At 34.0% G+C, this 21,363-nt stretch overlaps 1 protein-coding gene across 1 annotated transcript in view; it reads left to right on the forward strand.

The window, feature by feature from the left end:
• The window catches only part of LOC138698906 (elastin-like), a 74,132-nt gene that overhangs the window by 44,867 nt on the left and 7,902 nt on the right, over positions 1–21,363 (forward strand). Inside the window, exons 4-5 of the mRNA XM_069825104.1 lie at positions 7,628–7,693; positions 10,141–10,633. Of these exons, the coding sequence (XP_069681205.1) occupies positions 7,628–7,693; positions 10,141–10,633 (559 nt within the window). The remainder of the gene's footprint in view (positions 1–7,627; positions 7,694–10,140; positions 10,634–21,363) is intronic.

The raw sequence follows: 21,363 nt of genomic DNA on the forward strand, positions 1-21,363 counted from the left end.
AGAAGGCATGACAATGTAGACTACATGCACAGTTAATTGAATTTTATATACTGTAGTGCTTAAGCAAGTAGCGGAGGTGGCTATTAAAGGAAGTCGTTCTCAAACTGGTTGTGGCGTGGCATTGAAATGCCTCAACGCAGAATGCCACACCTGGCGGATCCATTCTTCCTTATTTCCTCTCGATCGCTTTTTAAATTGAAGCCACTCTTTGACTCTGAAAATCCCGTTTTATTTATTGCCAGCACAAATACTGAGCTCCGCACATTTAAACTACTTCAAGTTTTCCTTGATGAACCGTTAAAAAGATTTCTGGAAATGAAAGCACCAGTCATAGCCCCACCCCGTCTGCTTCATCAGTAAAGTGTCTCCAAACCTTCTTCTTTAATGTGAAGCCTTGGTTTTTCTGAACAGACGTATGCCAATTATGAGATGCGAGGCGTCGCACAAATCCGGACTACACGAAAAATAGTGAGTGGTTTCTATAACTTCGAAGTACGCAGACCTCGCACCTCGCAGCTATAGAAACCACTCACTATCTCTCCTGTAGTCCGGATTTGTGCGAGGCGGGCCTCGCAACTCGCATGCGTCGGTTCAGAAAAACCAAGGCTTAACATAAGTTCCACGCCGTAGCGTCATGGTCTAAGGTGTCATGCCTACGATTCGCGTTACGGAATGCTCGCTGGTTCGATTCTTCATGGAGAGGGAGTTTTCTCGACCAGTGTTTGGGCCGGTGCCAACACAGTAACGTGATGAATTTAGGAAGATAAGATAGGTATTGAAATCCGGATCGTTTGGACACTTAGTTCCTAATAAGAGTCTAGAATCTAAGCAAGATAAGATTATCACTCGTCTCTTTTAAGAATCAGTAAGAATTCCGAACTATAAAAAAAAAGAGTTATTATTGTTCTTTAACTAGAAAAGCCACAGATAATTTCCGTCTTGCTGTGGGTGGGTGAATAATGAATAAGCTAGAGTGTGGAAGAATGACTACCAAGGTTAATGAACATAAGTTACAGATATCGAAATAAGGCCGACGGTTATTTTGAACTCTGTAACAATTATTATTAGTTTCGGAACTAGACTGTTAGATTGCAAAACAGACCACATGGAACTGAACGGAGGAAAAACAGTTTCTAAAGAGATACTGTAGTAATAACAGGTTGTAGTAATAGGCCTAGCATTAACAATAGTGATGGTAATAGTAGTAATAATGGTAGTAGTAATGTTTGTAGTAGAAATAGTGGTAGTAGTAGCAATATAATGATAGTAGTAATAGTAATAATACTTGTACCAGTAATATGGCAATGTAGTAATTGGTGATGGTAGTAGTAATAATGACAATAGTAATAGCATTAGTATATGATATGATATATGATATGATTTATTCTCATACTAATTAGTGAAATTAAAATTCCAAGTCTTTCAAATACAAAACATCTTATTACAAATCCTTAGGGACTCTCTACACATCATTCAATATCATTTATATTTTCAAGAAAGGTAATTTTGTCAATATGACATTTTGGCATCAAGCGAATCCCAAATCCAAAATTTAGTATTTTTTTAATTAATCGACTTAAAAAAACATAACTGTTCTGTATTCTGGATGGATTCTTGTGGTCACCCTCACTGGAGGACTGATGATTTAATCAAATCCTTCTGTATATATATATATATATATATATATATATATATATATATATATAGGTGTGTGTGTGCGCGCGTACGTGCGTGCGTGTATGTATGTATGTATGTATTAACATTACAATTGAGTATACATTCGATGGCAGTGATATATAATATACGATAATATGAAAATAATTACAGTAATAAAATTTCAATAATTACATCAATAAAAAGTAAAATAAACGTAAATTTAAATCTAACTATAAATACATAAATGCAATAAACCTAGGACTATAAATAAAATCTATTCCATAATAACGCCTACTATAAGCAAAAGTAAACCTAACTTGTAAGTAAAGTTTTGTATAAGTACAGTTTTGGAAATAACATAATAATATTAAAAACTGTTGAACAATAATCTACAGTACAGTAGTTCCAAGAAACTATTTTATGTTTTTTTGTAATGTGATGTATTGCTAGTCGTTCACATACATATTTTAGAGCAAAGGATGAGGATTTCATATTTGAATTATGCTTTAATTAATTTGCTAGACCTGTAGCTAGATAGTAATATTTTTATAAGTTTCGTCAGTATCCCAGTTTTGAAGTTCAAGTAAGAATATTACAGGAAAAAGTCAGTCACCTTGTACCCATTTATCCATGTAATACATTTATTAATATCATCATAGATAAATCGTATCTCAATATTCATCTCATTGTAGAAAGCGTTATACCGAAATATTTTCTTTTTAATGCAGATGAATAGTCTGTTAATAATATTAGTGACTTGAAAATCACCACCCTCAACATCTATCAGAATTCAGTTGAAGAGTAGTAAATGTTAACAGACAGATATTTCCAACTGTAACAGAATAACTGTCTGTACTTTAGCACTAATTATAGGAAACAATTATTCTTAAAAATATTCATCATATAGACCTGTGTGTTTTGAATCATATTCTCCAAAGGATGTTTGAAAATCGTAACATTTTGAAAAGTTTTATATATTTGCACAGTCATGAATAACATAAGTTCCTTATATATTTCTTACGTGTGATTATATTTAGTCTGTCTGTCCTCTTAAAGATTTCCGTTCCAGTACGGCAGTTTTTTCACGAAAATAATCATTATAATTTCAGAAAAAACTGATCAACAAATTAAAAAAAATGTTGAAATGAATTAATTATTTTGTATAAATGATCAGTTCTGCATTTACTGTAATTAACATCCTCCGAGATGAGTTTTGAGAAATAATTTTTAGTAGGCCTACCATAAACATTATTCACTAATATTGTCAATTACAAGAATGAAAAAATTACAGACTTGTCACAACACAAATTGCACGGAAAAAAATAGTTAAAATGTAAAAATTTCTTAATAATACTACTATAATGTCATAAGACTTTTATAGTGTTTAAGTCTCAGATTTTATCAAATTATTGAATATAATGGCATTAATTTATGCATACAGTATAAATATAGTAACTTAAGGCGTAACAACAATAATTGAAGAGTGCAATATTTACAATATCATAAAGTTATGATTCTAAGAACCTGTGTAAGTGCGGTTCAATGTAAGTCATTCATTTTTTTTATTTAAGTAGGTTATTTTACGACGCTGTATCAACATCTTAGGTCATTTAGCGTCTGAATGAGGTGAAGGTGATAATGCCGATGAAATGAGTCCGGGGTCCAGCACCGAAAGTTACCCAGCATTTGCTCAAATTGGGTTGAGGGAAAATCGCGGATAAAACCTCAACCAGGTAATTTGCCCCGACTGGGATTCGAACCCGGGCCACCTGGTTTCGCGGCCAGACGCGCTAACCGTTACTCCACAGGTGTGGACTTCAATGTTTATTAGTCGTATATGAAAAGTAAGAAAATTGTGTCATATACAACAGATTTATAATTTCTGTTAAGCGATGTACAAACAATATCAAAGTGAGAATATACTCCAATAGTTTCATGAAAACGAACTAAGGGCTGTATACAAATACTGAATCTCAATTTAAAGCTCACTTATTACTATGAAAATAAGTGCAATGAGATTAGTTAATAATCATATTCACATTATGAGAATTTAACCATTCTTACTTAATTTTCTTCAAATATTTTCCTTACTTTTTGACTGCTTAATTTTCCCTCAATTCATTCAGTTTTCAAACATCATAGAGAGTGCAAGTTTGTATATTATCTTACAATTTTTGACAGTTCAAATTATGGTGTTAAACTATAAGTGTTTCTTCACGCGGTGTTCCGAAGCCCAGTGAGCAACGACGCATCACTGTCAGACAGTTTTGAATGAATTCTCGGTAAATTTATTGATCCTTCAGTACAAGTTTATACTCTTCGTTTTAAGACCTCTTTTACAGTGTAAGCCACAAACATACGAGTTCTTTAACATGAAAGAACGATTCTAAATTCACTTAGAAGCAATCATAACGACATATTTGCAAAACTAAAATGTGGTAGCGCCAATATTTCAAGGGCAAGTTGTGTTAAAGGAAATAATTCAGCCACTCATATGATAGGAACGATATTACAGTTGTTTGTCTGTAATTCAACTGAAGCACAAGATAAACATATCACCGTATTGTCTTGCGTATTCTCCGTCCTTGAACGTATAAGCAAGTGAACAGTAATGTAAAACCGTGCAATGTCAGAGCTATCATCCAAACTTTCTACACTGAATGTAAACAAAACTTTTTACCTCGACAACACGTAATCAAAAACTTCCACAATCGACTTTGTCAATCAACAGTGCCGCTTAAGAAAAAATAAAATTCGTTATTAATTACTCATATTCTTTTATTATGAAAATTATAATTTCCTATTAACATCAAATTTCATTGACACGCACAGAATTTAAAGCCGCACTGAAGGACCAACTAAACACAACCGTAACATTATTCAATCTTCTGTCCAAAAGTGTCGCATCGTTGACAGCCGGGCGAGATTTGGCACAGGCGGTAAAACTCGTAAAACACTCTGTATGTAATAACAAGAATACTGCCACTGCTACTACTACTACTACTACTACTACTACTACTACTACTACTACTATTACTACTACTACTAATAATAATAATAATAATAATAATAATAATAACAGTAATAATAATAGTAATAATAATAATAATCACATATTCTGACTGAATCATTTGTCGCTTCGTAAAAATATTTTTATTAAATATAATAAGAAATAAAAGGTAACGATACCTAGACATATCGCATATTTTTCTGCTCGAAGTGAATAATGTACTCCTATAATTATTCTAAATACTGTATTTAGAGATGAAATACAGACATAATTACATACAATTCCATTGAGTTTTACGGTAAAATAAATTAGGCGCTCAGTGCTAAATTGGATCAAGTCCATGAGACGTAGTTTTGAAATGATAGGACTTAAAGTTAACTTGCTCTAGTGGATTATCTAATTTGACTAGCAATAATTTTATTGCTCTATTCTCAAATTCTAGATTTATAAAATATAAACAACTGTGATGTTAATTCATGCAACGCTTTGATGACTTGGTCCACTATGGCTCAGAACATCGTGAACAAATAATCTGAGCCAAAAGTGACTAGTGTCGCCTACCGGCGAAAGCTTGGAATTAAGCAATGATCCATTACTGCTTCGAAAAGATCCAACTTCAGATAATTATAAAATGAATTGAACTCAATTTATGAAAATTTGTGACTTGATCCACTTTAGCTCAAATATCAAATTTGACGTAGAATTAGAGGATTCTTAAAATACATTATATTATACTTCCATAAAAACCACAATAAATTTAAATTTGATCCTCACGAATACCATACGAGACAAAAAATTACAGTTTCTTTCTAAATACTCCGAAATTCCACACAACTGCTGGATTAAAACACAGCAGAAGTTTTGGACCCAAAATATATAATGAATTAATTAGAGCTTACCCTGAGCTAAGTACACTTAACACACACAGATTTAAAAACAAATCAGATTAATTATTTAATTAATTAATAAATTGATACTCTAATATTTATGTACTTTTGCATTTTCTATTTGTATATAGACCCTATTATTACATGCTGTATTATTTTGTGCGAGATCGTGCGAATTTGCTTGGTTTCCGCACAAAACCAATCCGCGGAAAGTGTAAAATTCCACATTCAGTATTCCCAACCTAACACACATAACAATTTCCCTCTTCTTACCACTTAAGTGACATATTGATTTTACTGCTTTAGGCTTTTAACATATTATTTTTAGAGACGTTCAATATAGTAACAATTATAAATTGGAAACTTACCACTGCAATTTCACCTAAATTGCTCTGTTAATTATTGTTTTTAAATATTTGCAAAAATCATTACATAACCTTACCGTTTGTTTTAAGTTCGCATTTATAGACTGGGGGGAAAAAACAGACGTATATCACAGCCTGCTGGAGTATAGTAAACACAGAAAACATTTTAAAGCAACAATGTTGAAGATAGATATTTTTGTTTTACAAATTTGCCGTCATTGAACAGAAACCAAGATGGAGATTTCATTGCAACTAATTAGAAATTCCTCTTTCAGGTATGTAAGAAACGATCTTCGCACAAAATAATGTACGATGCACGAGTTTTCTTTCAATTCTCGGAAATTAAAAAAGCTCAACTACGTTTCGCTTTTTCAAACTTTTTCTCGAATATGAAAACTTCAACATACCGCTCTTGTAACGCATATTACTATTACCATTTATTAATGTTATTGTGCTCAATGAACTCTCTTAATTTTGTGATATATTTTGTATAACTGATCTGAACTGCGCCCGAGCACGAGCTTCTGCTCTTTCGGGCTGCCAATGCCTAATGTAGCTCAAGTGTAAAGTATTAAATAAATAAAATATTAAAAATAAAAATATGCAGAATGTGCTGTATCAAGTCACAACGAATTATGTCCCGTCACATCATTGTAAGTCATACTGTAAAATCGTACCATGTAACACAACATCATGTCATGTATCATATCGTTACATGTCTTGCCATGTCTTCAAGTATTATCGTGTCGTATATCATGCCATGTTCTTATCATGTTACGTTAAGTCATGTCGTATAATATCTTGTCGCTTCATGTCGTGTCATGTCATTCAATACCATATGAAGAGTTCGCGGGAAAAACGATGAATGTCACATTTTTCTTAAGATTTATGTCATTATCTAATTCAATGGATCACTGCGAAATTTAATGTTCTTATGAAAAATGGTAAAAAGGAGAATTATCACCACGAATATAGTAATCCTTTCCTTTATTTTCTATAGAAACAGCACTACATCTTGCAGTTATAGACTCAATTAGATCATTATTTAATCCTTAACAGAAATGTGACATTCATCGTTTTGACCGCGAACTCTTCATATATTATATCGTATAACGCCGTAGATCACAATATCACATAGCCTATCTGGAATACTTTCAAACACCCAATCCTGTTAATATAGAACGTACTTTTTTTTCACACAGATACACACTACTACTTGGAAACGAGCCCATAGCCTATTCAAAACCACAACATACGTTAATGACAGCTCAATAAAATAAATGGATGCTTGAATTCCCGGTTTCTTGCTCCTAGCGTACACAGTTGTACCGCCTTAAAAACAGTGTTGTACTGTTTGATCCAGAAAATAGTGTAACACTATAAATGAAGCAGTTAGGATTGACTACCTCGATAGCGACTTGTTGACGACATTGACACGAAACAATTGACAGTCAAGCGGTGGAATTCACTAAGGACATCAAAACTAGTCCGGAGTAATTTCCTCGTCCGGAGATCGAGCCAAGTCCACTTGCTGTACGTAGGGCGGGATGGGAGGAGGAAGGTGAAGAAGGTGTGTCTTGCGACGCAAGTGTGATGCGGAGATATTTGTGAATAATTTTTATCCCGGTCGAAGCGAAGGACAGGCGCTTTTGTGCAGTATATATAGCTGCCATAAAGATGGGGGACGACACAGTTCTAGCAAGTGCTAGCAAACAGCTACTTGGACTCGAACAGTCATCAGCAGCAACAGCGCAACAATGAACAAGGGCCTGCAGGTAAGTCTGAGAGGTCTCAGGTTCCCAAGAATCATTGAGTTTATATCTAAATGTAACTTATGCTATGTTAGTCTGAACATCATATATCAAGCATTAATTTAACTAAACATATTATATGATAGACCTACTACAATTATTAATCAATATTTGTTTAGTAATCTAAGTTTTTTCTGTCACTGGCCACGAATTTAAAATTGATTTACAGAAAAACTTATGCTTACATCTTGTAGATAATGATACAATACCCCATATCTCAGACATATTCTTCAATTTTCCAACTTTTTCATTTTTAAATGTATTTATTTTCACTTATTCATTCCGCTGACAAATTTAAAGCAACATCCTAAATGTAAATAGCATTTTTTACACTGAAATGAAAGTTTAGTTATATCACTGTAGTAGAGAAAGCAACTGAAATTAATATAGTCTCCACAAAATTTTTTATTCAAAAGATATGAAGTTTGGAATTTTTTTATCTGCTGGTAAAGTTAAAAAATTAAACATTTTTATGGTTAGAACTACCTTAATTTCATTGGATTTTGATCAAATATCAATGTGGATGGTGAACGAGATTTAGCCATTTTTAACGATCCCAAAAAGTACGGCACTTTTGTCATCCTTTCGTTTATATAGAAATTGAGATAGCTTCAAGTTTCGAAACGTTGTCATTTTTTGTGTACTTCATCAGCAATGGAAAAAGTTGAAGTTGCACTTCTTCAGAATAATCTATCATTATTTCTTTCCACCTTTATATAGAAATTCACGCTGTTATATTTCTTGTAATAGTAGAAGAAATTACATACACACAGTTGCTATCAAATTTGAGTCGTCATAAAATTTATATCTTTAGTCTTTATATAATTTTTCTTAGCATGAACATTCATATTAGGAAATTTTCTTTCGTCGAAGGAAATTTCCTCTCAAGTTCTATACATCGGTGTGTGATCCTAGGATTTAAATATGAAAGTGACGGAAGGAAACTTCGCAACGAAAAACAGTCAAATAGTAGAACCTTGTATTTTTTGTAGTTTTCAATATCATATGGACCTATCTTTATTTTGTTCAATACAGTAGAGCTCAGAGTATTCTATTTAAAAATTGTATGACAATAAAAGCCTGACAGAGTTGCAGGTTTTCGAATGCAACAGAAAATTTCAATTCCTCCTTTCTGAGTTTTGCCCTTTTCCCACATTTCTGGACAATTACACCTAAGGAGCACATTAAATTTTTACAATTGTCGTTAGCATGGTGCCGGGTCACCAAATTAATGCTATAATCCGATAAAGGATAGCGCCTGATAGATCGGCAACCAGCACAGGAGGTGAGTGAAACAAGTTGCCGCTTCCACTGGGTGCATAAGCATTGTATTGGATAGAATGCCTTGCAAAAGTGATAACCAGCAAAACGTGCTTGTTAGGAAATTGGCGTATTACAATAATTTGGAACTTCACTTTTCGATTTTCCTATAAAACAATACTGATTAAATGACAAAGTTGGTAGTCTTATTTTAATTAACGAGAATTTTAGTCTCAAAGTGCTTCTTAAGCAAGATAGGGTATTTAAAAAGAGGGTTTAATGATATGGCGATAATGGAGCACCGATGGAATAAAATTGGAAGGAGAAACAGAAGTAGTAAGAGAAAATTTATTCTTCAGCATCAATACTCATTATAAGTTTCACAAGCCAGATAAGATATCAGATTCTAAACCTTTTAGAGTGAATTTCTTACCTAAGCTATGCCTTAGCATTTTCCGTTAGTAATATGCTGCTAAGTTTAATATTGGTAACACTCTTCATAACCATGTAAGAGAAATTCTTGTAAAGGAAACTGTAGCCACGGATAGAACTATGTACTCTATCATATAACAAGGAATATATATTTAACAATAATTTCATTACAAGCAACTGTAAGTTGAGAGTAAGTAACCTCCACTGTTCCTATCTTTCCACAGACAGCCATTACAAGGAATTTATTTGCCACTAAAAATTCCGTTGCTAACAATCATACTTAAATCAGTAAATTTCTGATCCACTATTTAGCGTGTTGAATAAAAGTTCATAGAGGAAATTACAAAAGTGTAAGCATTATTCACTAAATTCGGGGGAATCTTTTATGGTACGGATTATCCGATTTTTTCGATTAACCGTACAGCTTACCCCCTTCATTACCACGGATAATAGAAGTTTTACTGTATTTCAGTAGGTTACTTCACTACGCTACATCATTTGTAAGGCTGTCTAATGTATGGAATTGGATAAAATTTAGGCAAGATAAATTCGAGGATTAATCTTATCGGAAAAGCTCAGAGAGAATCCAACTAAATAATTAGTCCAACTGGAATTAGAAATCATACACAATTACATCCCCAGAACAGGAATCGTTCTCGTTACCGATAGATCACACTGATGTCATAAAGCTGAAGGTTAAAAAAGGCTTTAATTTTCAGGTTGTTTTCTTCTGTCTGGCGGCTGCCAGTGCCGTCCTCGCCCGTCCCGGCTACCTCGGCTATCCTTACGCCCTCGGAGTGGCCCACGGTGCCCCACTCCCCGTGCACGACACGCCCGAGGTCGCCGCCGCTAAGGCCGCCCACTTCGCCGCCTACGGAGCCGCCGCCGCTGCAGCTGGCGCTCCTGCCGTATATGCCGCTGGAGTTCCCGCCGTCTATGCCGGCTATGACGACGGCCAGTACCACGGCGAGGGACTCTACGGTGCCTACTACGGCGGTGACGACGGCCAGTACCACGGCGAGGCCGTCTACGGCGATGACGGCCAGTACCGCGGGGAAGGCGTGTACGCCGGTCAATACGTAGGCCACTACGCAGGCCCTCTCGCGGGAGTTCCCGTCATCGTGAACGGAGTTCCAGCTGACACTCCCGAAGTTGCTGCTGCTAAGGCCGCCCATTTGGCCGCCCACGCCCATGCCGGTCACATCTACGGTTAAGCCAGCTCATTCGTTAATGCTTCGCTCTGTGCACTTCGCACGCATTGCTGAAATATGCCTCGCTACCCCCTCAGAACTGGTGCAAAGCCAGTTTTGAATTGAGTCCGACTGTATATGACCCCTCCGCACCTTCCACGGAGGGTGAAAGAATGTAGGTATGCACGCAACCGCTCAAATCGTACAATGTACAACTTCCCTTAAACCACAAAAGCATTATTTATATTTCTTGTATATAATATGAAGTAATTTCTGTTTATCTTCTAAATTTGCCTCACGTGTTATCTTTCTTTTCCTGCAATATAAAATGTACAAAAAAAGAAGAATTAATCTCAAGAGGTTATAAAATGTTACAAAAAAATATGTGTAAAAATAATGTACTCCAAGTTGCAGCATATGTTTCAAGATCACAAGCGAAATATTTCGAATGAATGGCTTAAAGTTCTGGATGTATGTATGACTGTAAATATGCTGTACCGCACTGCACTTGTTTGAACTGGTACACTAATGTATATGTGTGTAAATCTGAAGTTACGAGGATTAAAATAAACATGTTTTACTTAGCAACTGTTTTATTGATATATTTTCAATACGTGTTACAGATCAATTATCCCTACACCTTTCCCATAACCCCTATAACAGTCTCACAATATACTATTAATCAACAATGAAAAAATTAACAGTCGTCGCCACTGCAGGAAGTAGGCAATGCTATCTGCTTCAACATAAAAAGTCCCTCTATCCTCTGTCTCGGTTACGTCTAACACGTGGTTTATAGATCTATATATATATATATATATATATAATTTTCTTTCCTTGCAATCTTAGGCAATCCATATCCATATTCTTCCATGCGTTCTAAATTGGCTCTCATATTATTTCTGGTACAGCTCATATTTTATTTAATGATTATATTTTGAGTTCATTTCTTATTTCTCCTCTCGTACAGACTTTTGTCCTCAATAACTTCATTATGCTGCTTATCTTTTGGAGGTATCTCTTTTAGCATGGAACTTTTAAGTGGATACCTAGTCGGAAAAATGCCCGTTACCATTTCTGTATTACGTCGGGATAATTTGGGTATAGTGGATTAATTTCAGTATAAGTTAGAATTTATTGAATAAAACTTTACCTAATCTTCAAACACATGTCAATTTAATATATATTGTCAATTTTACAATTGACTATCATGAAGTTTTTAAAATTTATTTTGATCACACTGATGCCGCCTGGTAAAAAAGTTTCTTGTTTACTGGTTTCTTAAACGACCGATCATATTCAAAGCAATGTTGTAGGGGAACCAGCTGTGATACAGTTACCAAATTCATGCATGTGTCCATTACACATGTTTAGAACATGTTATAATAAATGTTGTAATATATCATTAATAGTTTGTTAGTAAATTACAATTTACCAAAAGTAGGGTAATTTGGGTATAATTATAGGTTAAATGGTAACTAACCTAGTTTTCATTCCAGACACAAATTATGGATTGGTGAAAAGAAATAAATATCCGAAGTGTTTTCTGTCTCTGAATTTAATGGGAGATATTTTAAGTTTACAAAATAAGTCTTATCAAAAACTTAAGCATCGGCTGAATTTTTTTCATCTTGTTAGGTCTAATTAAAATTTTTAAATGCGTACCTAACTTCTACATTCTGTTCTAAGGTACATAACTTACACTAACCAATGATCGAAATAATTTGATTTTATAAGGACTTCAAAGCATATTTTACTTCAATAATACATATTATATCCAAATATCCCCACCCATGGGGTAAAATGAATATAGTTAAACTTAGGGTTATTTATTATTATGATAAGAAGAGACTAACAACTTGAAAATTCAATAGAATCATTCTGTAAGGTCACAGTGCTATAAAACGCTGACTCGAACATTTTATCATGGTAACAGGATATGGGTGTCTAAACTTAAAAAGGCTGTTTTTATATCGAAATTACCCCACCTCACCTCACTCTATGGGAACGCGCCGATACAACTTGCTACATATCATTGTTTCTTAGCGGCGGCGGATCGATGCAACCTTTAACATAGCATAATATGGAACACAAATAAAATGACAATAATGCAACATGCATAAAGATCTTTAATGTACTTCGTACACATCATGACCTACAAACATACAAACGCATGCAGTCATAAAACCACCAACCACTTAAACGTTCCACGAAATTATGGATTTTACAAGTTCCCTCCCAACTTTTTGTTATAATTCACTTTCCAATGTCATATGTTAGAAATGATATACTCATGATTTTATAAAATTACAGTTTCTTCACCCTTCAGTGTTCTCTGTATTTTTCCACATAGGACTATGTTTTGGAACTTTATAATATTTTCTCTAGTGTATTTTTTTTCTTATTGCAAATAATGTTGCAAGTAAGGTATTTGAAGTATGTTATCTCTTGCAGTATTTGATTGTTTACGACAGTATTAGATTTAACCGCATTATTGCTTTGAAATGACACACTTAATTTTAATTGTATACTCTGATATACTTATATTATATTGCTTACGTATTCAAAACACATTAATATTATAGTAATAGCAATACATTGCACAAACTGTAATACCTATACTAATAATAAAACATTAACCTACACTTTTCTGGTAATTTTCGTTTTTGCAAAAATAATTCTTAACTCGTATAATGAACAATTCTGAGGCCGAAAAATCTCATTTTTTTAATTTTTGTTCGTATGTCTGTCTCTGTGTCTGTCCGTTTCTCTGTCTATATGTATGTTTGTTACCTTTTCACTTGATAATGGCTGTACAGATTTCTATGAAAATTGGTATGCAAAATAGCATATGAAATATGAAAAGCCTGAAATCCCATAGGCCAATGGCCTCCTACAGTAGGGTAGGGTGAGCTGAAAATCTACTACACTTGGGGAGCCAGTCCAAGAGAGCTTATACTATACACTTACAAATTAAACACTTAAACAACCTATACAAATTAAACTCGAAAAACTATGCAGATTAAACACATAAATTATACAAACTAAACGCACTCAAAAAACTGAACACATAAATTATACAGTCTAAACACACACACAAACTATCCAAACTAAACATCCAAAAAATTTTACAAACTGAACACATAAATTATACAGTCTAAACACACACACAAACTATCCAAACTAAACATCCAAAAAATTTTACAAACTGAACACATAAATTATACAGTCTAAACACACATACAAACTATCCAAACTAAACATCCAAAAAATTTTACAAACTGAACACATAAATTAGACAGTCTGAACACACACACAAACTATCCAAACTAAACATCCAAAAAATTTTACAAACTGAACACATAAAATATACAGTCTAAACACACACACACAAACTATCCAAACTAAACATCCAAAAAATTTTACAAACTGAACACAATAAATTATACAGTCTGAACACACACACAAACTATCCAAACTAAACACCCAAAAAAATTTTACAAACTGAACACATGAATTATAGTCTAAACTCACACACAAACTATCCAAACTAAACATCCAAAAAATTTTACAAACTGAACACATAAATTAGACAGTCTAAACACACACACAAACTATCCAAACTAAACATCCAAAATATTTTACAAACTGAACACATAAATTATACAGTCTAAACACACACACAAACTATCCAAACTAAACATTCAAAATATTTTACAAACTGAACACATAAATTATACAGTCTAAACACACACAAACTATCCAAACTAAACATCAAAAAAATTTTACAAACTGAACACATAAATTATACAGTCTAAACACACACACAAACTATCCAAACTAAACATCCAAAAAATTTTACAAACTGAACACATAAATTAGACAGTCTAAACACACACACAAACTATCCAAACTAAACATCCAAAAAATTTTACAAACTGAACACATAAATTATACAGTCTAAACACACACACACAAACTATCCAAACTAAACATCCAAAAAATTTTACAAACTGAACACATAAATTAGACAGTCTAAACACACACACAAACTATCCAAACTAAACATCCAAAAAATTTTACAAACTGAACACATAAATTATACAGTCTAAACACACACACACAAACTATCCAAACTAAACATCCAAAAAATTTTACAAACTGAACACATAAATTATACAGTCTAAACACACACACAAACTATCCAAACTAAACATCCAAAAAAATTTTACAAACTGAACACATAAATTATACAGTCTAAACACACACACAAACTATCCAAACTAAACATCCAAAAAATTTTACAAACTGAACACATAAATTATACAGTCTAAACACACACACAAACTATCCAAACTAAACATCCAAAATATTTTACAAACTGAACACATAAATTATACAGTCTAAACACACACACAAACTATCCAAACCAAACATCCAAAAAATTTTACAAACTGAACACATAAATTATACAGTCTAAACACACACACACACAAACTATCCAAACTAAACATCCAAAAAATTTTACAAACTGAACACATAAATTATACAGTCTAAACACACACACAAACTATCCAAACTAAACATCCAAAAAATTTTACAAACTGAACACATAAATTAGACAGTCTAAACACACACACACACACAAACACACACACAAACTATCCAAACTAAACATCCAAAAAAATTTTACAAACTGAACACATAAATTATACCATCTAAACACACACACACACACAAACTATCGAAACTAAACACACAAAAAAATCGATACAAATTGAACTCATAAATTATATAGTCTTAACACACAAAACTATACAAACTGAACACATAAATTATAAAATCTAAACACACAAACAAGCTATCAAAACTAAACACACAAAAAACTATACCACAAAATAGCTTAGGTCACACTATAATTTTGAAAATAATTCAGGAGTAAAATGCTTAAACTTTAACAAAATTAATCACAAAGTTATAATAGGACTGTATTTGGAAACAACACATTTAAGTAAATGAATGACAAGTCCAGCGAAGCGCAAGAGTATGTCTAGTAATATTAACAAAGTCTCCTAGAACAAAACTGAATTATGCTATATTTTCTTCTTTAACCCTCGCAACGTAGCTGCTCTAGAATTTCATACTACTTATCTGGGATCTTTTTGACCCCAAGAATATATTTTTTTGTTAATAATTTAGGATATTTTATAGCTTACTGCATTTTTATATAAGTACAAGCAAATTGAAAGTTTTTATTGCACCTAGTTTTACTTACTATGTTTAAAAACTTAATGAATGAATGAATGAATGAATGAGATTAGTTTCATGCCTGACTATTCTGTATCTGTGTCCTTATTTTTGAATTATCAGAGAACACATTTACTTTCCTTGAAATAAAGCACAAGATGGAAATTGTTATTACATCAAGTGTTAATTATTATGTTTAGACAATTAATTAATTTAGTCTCATCACCTGCTGCAGTAGAAAGAACAATAAGTTAATTTTACAGATACAATTAATTATTCTTGAACCTACAACATTTTTCCCATAGCCTACATGGCAGTTTATGCCATATTTGTTTCATTAGTTAAAAGTACATGTTCACTTTGCTTACAACAAAACACTATCACTGCAAAATAATTTTTTGACAATTTTTGTACATTGGTACTTCAATTTTTGCTTAAGTAAGTAACATCAAAATAATATGTGACTTAACTGGAAAATAAAGACTTGTTCTATAGCCGGGGCTATCCTCGAATCCAAGCAATAAACATGAAAAAAATCAATATTTATTATGAAATAATAATTTTAATTGTAAAGGAAACTAAAATAACCTAGGATAGCACATCTAGATTACTGGAACATTTCAGAGCATATTGATGTAGATTTTAACAATAAAAGATGGTGTGAGGTCAGAAAAGAGCCCAAGTAAATATCGAGGGTTAATGTAGGGTACAGTTGCCTAATGCCGTGATACCCCTAATCCCGTGATACTTTTTTTTTAAACTGAATGTCAGTCAAAGCTTTGCCTTTCCATCACAGCGCCAGACATCTTTCTCGAAAGAGTGCATCTTTCACCTACTTTTGAGACATCGGTGAACTTCCAAGCAAGGTACCCAATCCCGCGATATTCAGTGAAAAAAAAAAGTATCACGGAATTAGGGGTATCACGGCATTAGGCAACTTTACCCTATTTATTTGTGGTTTGGAACTGTGTTTGTGACAGAAAGTTTCAGGCCATGTCTCGTGCAAGTTTTACTCCGACTCTGAAAAATTTCTGCTGTTCAAAATTCGTTAAATAAACAACCACAACCAGTACTACTGCTACTATCATCATTACTACATCGCTATGTTAGAATAGTATTTTCTATTCATAAACCAAGTCTCATATGTACAATATTTTTGAAGGTAAGCAACATAATTCGAAGCAGTGCCAGTCTCACATTCCAACACTATCTCGTAGTCGAACTCAGGAGGACGAAATTACGTCATCCGGACACGTTACGATTGATAGCCTTCGTACAGTTAGTAAGAGGCCAGTACAAGACGCTCCCAGACGAAGGCACTTCTTTAACTCATGTAGGTTCGGTTCATACTTCTTAACATTTAACATTGATGCTGTCTACCAACCAGGAGAGAGCCCAGCGTAAGAATATGCTAAGCATTACGTTATCTACTGGAGCGAAAGATAAGGAGAACAAGGAGCAGAAGAATAGAGGCAGTTCAAAACATGTGCTCTTCTACATGCGGAACTTTCTGTATAGAGAGTTTTAAAGACTGATAACTTATGATATCAATAAAATGATGGTATGTTTATGCTATACCAGATAATAATATGTGAGTGAGCACACGTGTGAAGTTGAATAATATCAACAAGTTACCCCACGAGCAACGGAATGCTGAGATTTCCATTCTTTTTACGAACAGTAATGACTTAGAGCCCGGGTGTTTAGGAATTTATTTTGGTTAAAATAGTCAGGCATATAGGCACTAAAATAGTAAAAATAGGCAGTGAAATAGGCATTTATTATTCATGGAAACAGACAAAAATAGACAATTACTTAATAAACTATCCCATACGGTACTCACTTTCCTTGGTTACTTGTCACAACAAGATGCTATTTTAAGTTGTCAACTATCATAGTGAGCCGCCTGTCAGAGAGAACGTTTTTCATGGTGGAAAAAGATCTTTCTACTTATAGCCTACTGACGTGATTGGAGCAAACTTAAAACAACTTATTTCAGAAGGACCGTCTCTACTTTCTTTCAGAGATCGGGAGAAACCGACTGTGTATTGTCTCAAAAAGAGGGATGTGAGAAGGGATTAGAGACTTCAAAGTACGCGTGACTTGTGCATGCAAGCGACAACAGTAACGGGACCTGGCGACTTGCTTTTAATACTTCTCTCATCCCCTTTTTTTCGCTGATAAACCCCGAAGTAACCTGAGCACTGAGGGTTATACTGTTCAAACATCTTTGTTAAGTGACATAAAAGATGGAATCGGTAGGAGAGAAAAGTTTATGATTTCTTGGAAACATATGTATTGCTGGAGAATAAAATTCTCAGCAAATATTTGTGTGAAGTGAATATATATTTTTAATTTCTACAACCGTTCTTTTTTGTTTCTTGATAGAGTCTGGCTGGGCGGAAGAGAAGGCTTACTGGCTATAGCTCTGCCAGATTAAATAAATAAATAAATAAATAAACAAATAAATAAATAAATAAATAATAATAAGAAAATGTACAATAACGACGTAAAAAGGCTAAAAAAGGGGCATTTAAACGTAAAATAGGCAACGGGAGCTAAAATAGGCAAAAAGGACAAAATAAAAATTGGGCCTATCGTCCCCAAATATGTGGAAATATGTTTATCTCTAGTAGGTCTTTCATACATATACTTAGTTTAAAAAGGGCATTTTATCTAACATGCGGGGTCTAGTAATAAGATAAGAATATTTATTTAAGATGTTCTGTTGCTCAATTCTCAGATCCACAAGTTAAAATGGAGATGATCATTATATAAGATTCTTAGGCAAACTACCATACTCACCCTATGGTCAAAATATTTGAAAATGAATTACAGATATAACCAAAGCCAACGTTTCTAGCGTGCGAAATAAGTAAAGGGAACGTTGAGAGCGACTATCTTATCTTTGCCGCAGTCTGTGGGCTAGAAAGCTGACCACTGTGATTGGCAGACTGCTGACGTGACTTGTGTTTAGGAGATGGTACCATTCTCAGCTGGATTAATAACAGATGCCACTGATTGAGTAAAATGCGAGTATCTTGCCTTTGCCATAGTCAGTGGGCAATAAGACTAACAACTGTGATTGGCAGATTGTTTAAGTGACACGTATTTGGGTGGTACCAGACTCAGCTGCACTGGCAACAAATGCTCATTAACTGTATTTTTTCCCAAGGATACGCGCCAGGATTCTATGTTAATAAAATTGTGAATAAATTATCATTTATTCAAAATAATTTATAGACATTCATCTCGAATACAAAGTAGCCTATATGGAGGCCAGATAGTTAATTATCGAATAAATTGGCGAAGCAAATTCCATTTTTCTGTCGACTGTGTCGAGAAGCGAATTCTGACTTTATGTTTTGACACGTAAATGCTATTCACGGTCCCTTAAGATCCAATTTTATTCTTCTGTTTGCATTTATTTTATTCCACCCATTACCCCATTTTGCAAATTAATTTGTATAAAGATCTCGACGCCCTAAAATTTTAATCTAAAGAAGTCTTGAGTTATAAGTGTAATTATATAGGTAATAAATTAAAGTTCATAGAAAAATAAATAAAGTTTTTGCTTTCTTTCCGTAGCGGACAAAGTTAAATTTATGTGACAGACAATTCAAATTTCAAGCTGTAATATTTTTATTTACAGAAAGTTTAAGTTGGATGTACTGAATATGGTGTTCAATTTACAAAATAATTCCAAAATAAAATCTTTAGTATTAACCAGTCTATAAGGGAATACCTTACCTTTCCATAAGAAAAAAAACCAGGAGATGTCAAATCGAGTGAACGCGAAGAACATGCAATGTCAAAAATCGGGAGATGATGCGCCCAGGGAAGTTTTCGTACTGCAATGGGCTTCATGGACAGTTACCACATATTGCTGAAAGAACAGGTTTTCCGACTGATTCTGCACCCCTTGAAGAGTGGGAATGAAGAAATTTTGCACCAATCGTGAATATATTTTGCATTCATTGTTATAGAAACAGATGCTAAAATTGATCCATGGCATTCATTAATCAACCAGAGATTCCGTTCTCTTTGTACAACGTAGGCTATGTTTTATTATAAGAGAATTTGTAGAATAAATTTCTTCTAGAAAGTTTGCATTGTTTATGATAATAAAATAAATAAAATTATGTATGCAACTTATATATTGCTTGGACATTTTATACTCTTGTAATTTCAGGACTTGTTTATAGAATCTTTCTAATTCTGCAAAAAAGTTACAATATATCCACAAGTTACATACATAATTATTTCGACACCAGAAACGATGATGCTATAATAATTGCTGTTTAGTCAACAGTCCGAAGACAGGTCTGAACTCCACAAATAATATCAACATGGTACCACTTATGAGACAAGTAGACCAGAAGATAATGAGGCAGGGTGACCAGTTCCTTTCACCCTCCGTTGCATACATCGCCGATTAGCTACATATTCCACTAATCACATTTCGGATGCATACAAACACTTCTTCTTCCTATGACACATATCGTCAAGTAAGATGTACTCAGGGACAAAAAAAACCGGACACTTCCATATTTGCTTGTATTTTGTTGCCAATTATTTCAAAATGAAACAAAACCCATTCAAACAAGAAAAAAAGTTTCATTTAGCACCTTATATGACAACATTTGAAAAAAAATCTCTGATGAGAAAATTTACAAAAAATTACAAAGGGCGTATAACTATGGCATCGTTTGGTCTAACTGTTTTTTTTTTCATTTTATGGTCCCTTAAACATTAAAAACTCTTTTTAGTAACGGGTATTACCCCCTCTGGCTTGAATAACTGCATCCATACGTTTTGGCATGCTCTCAATTTGGTTAGCAATGTCTTCTTGAGGAATAAGTTCCCATTCTTCGCCAAGTGCTCGCCTCAACTCTTGTAACGATTCTGGTCTCGGTCGTCTATTCTTAACACACCGTCCCAGCATGTCCCACACGTGTTCAATTGGGTTCATGTCTGGACTCCTTGATGGCCATGGAAGAACATAGATTCCCACTTCTTGGAGATAATCTCCGACCGCATGGGCAATATGCGACCGTGCATTATCATGCATTAAAACAAAATTATCGCCTACAAATTGGCCAAATGGCACAACATGATCAGCCAAACATTCATTTATATACCTATCAGCTGTTAGTCTTCCATTTTCAACAAAAACAAACTCTGTACGAGCATCCGTACACACTCCTGCCCAAACCATCACTCCACCACCTCCATACGGCACATTTTCGGAAATGCAACACTGTGAAAATCGTTCTCCCCTTCTTCTCCAAACTCTTTCACGTCCATAAAGTGAGCACAGATTGAAACGGGACTCATCGGTGAACAGAACACAGCTCCACTGTCCATTTCTCCAATCCCTGTGGTCATTTGCAAAACGCAGTCGTTCAACTCGATGCATCCTGAGAAGTCTGGGACCAGTTGCAGGTCTACTTGATATCAGTCCACTTGCTTTCAACCTCCTTCTAACTGTTTTGGCCGAAATTG

The sequence above is a fragment of the Periplaneta americana genome, chromosome 4 (assembly GCF_040183065.1).
Source record: "Periplaneta americana isolate PAMFEO1 chromosome 4, P.americana_PAMFEO1_priV1, whole genome shotgun sequence".
Classification (NCBI taxonomy): domain Eukaryota; kingdom Metazoa; phylum Arthropoda; class Insecta; order Blattodea; family Blattidae; genus Periplaneta; species Periplaneta americana.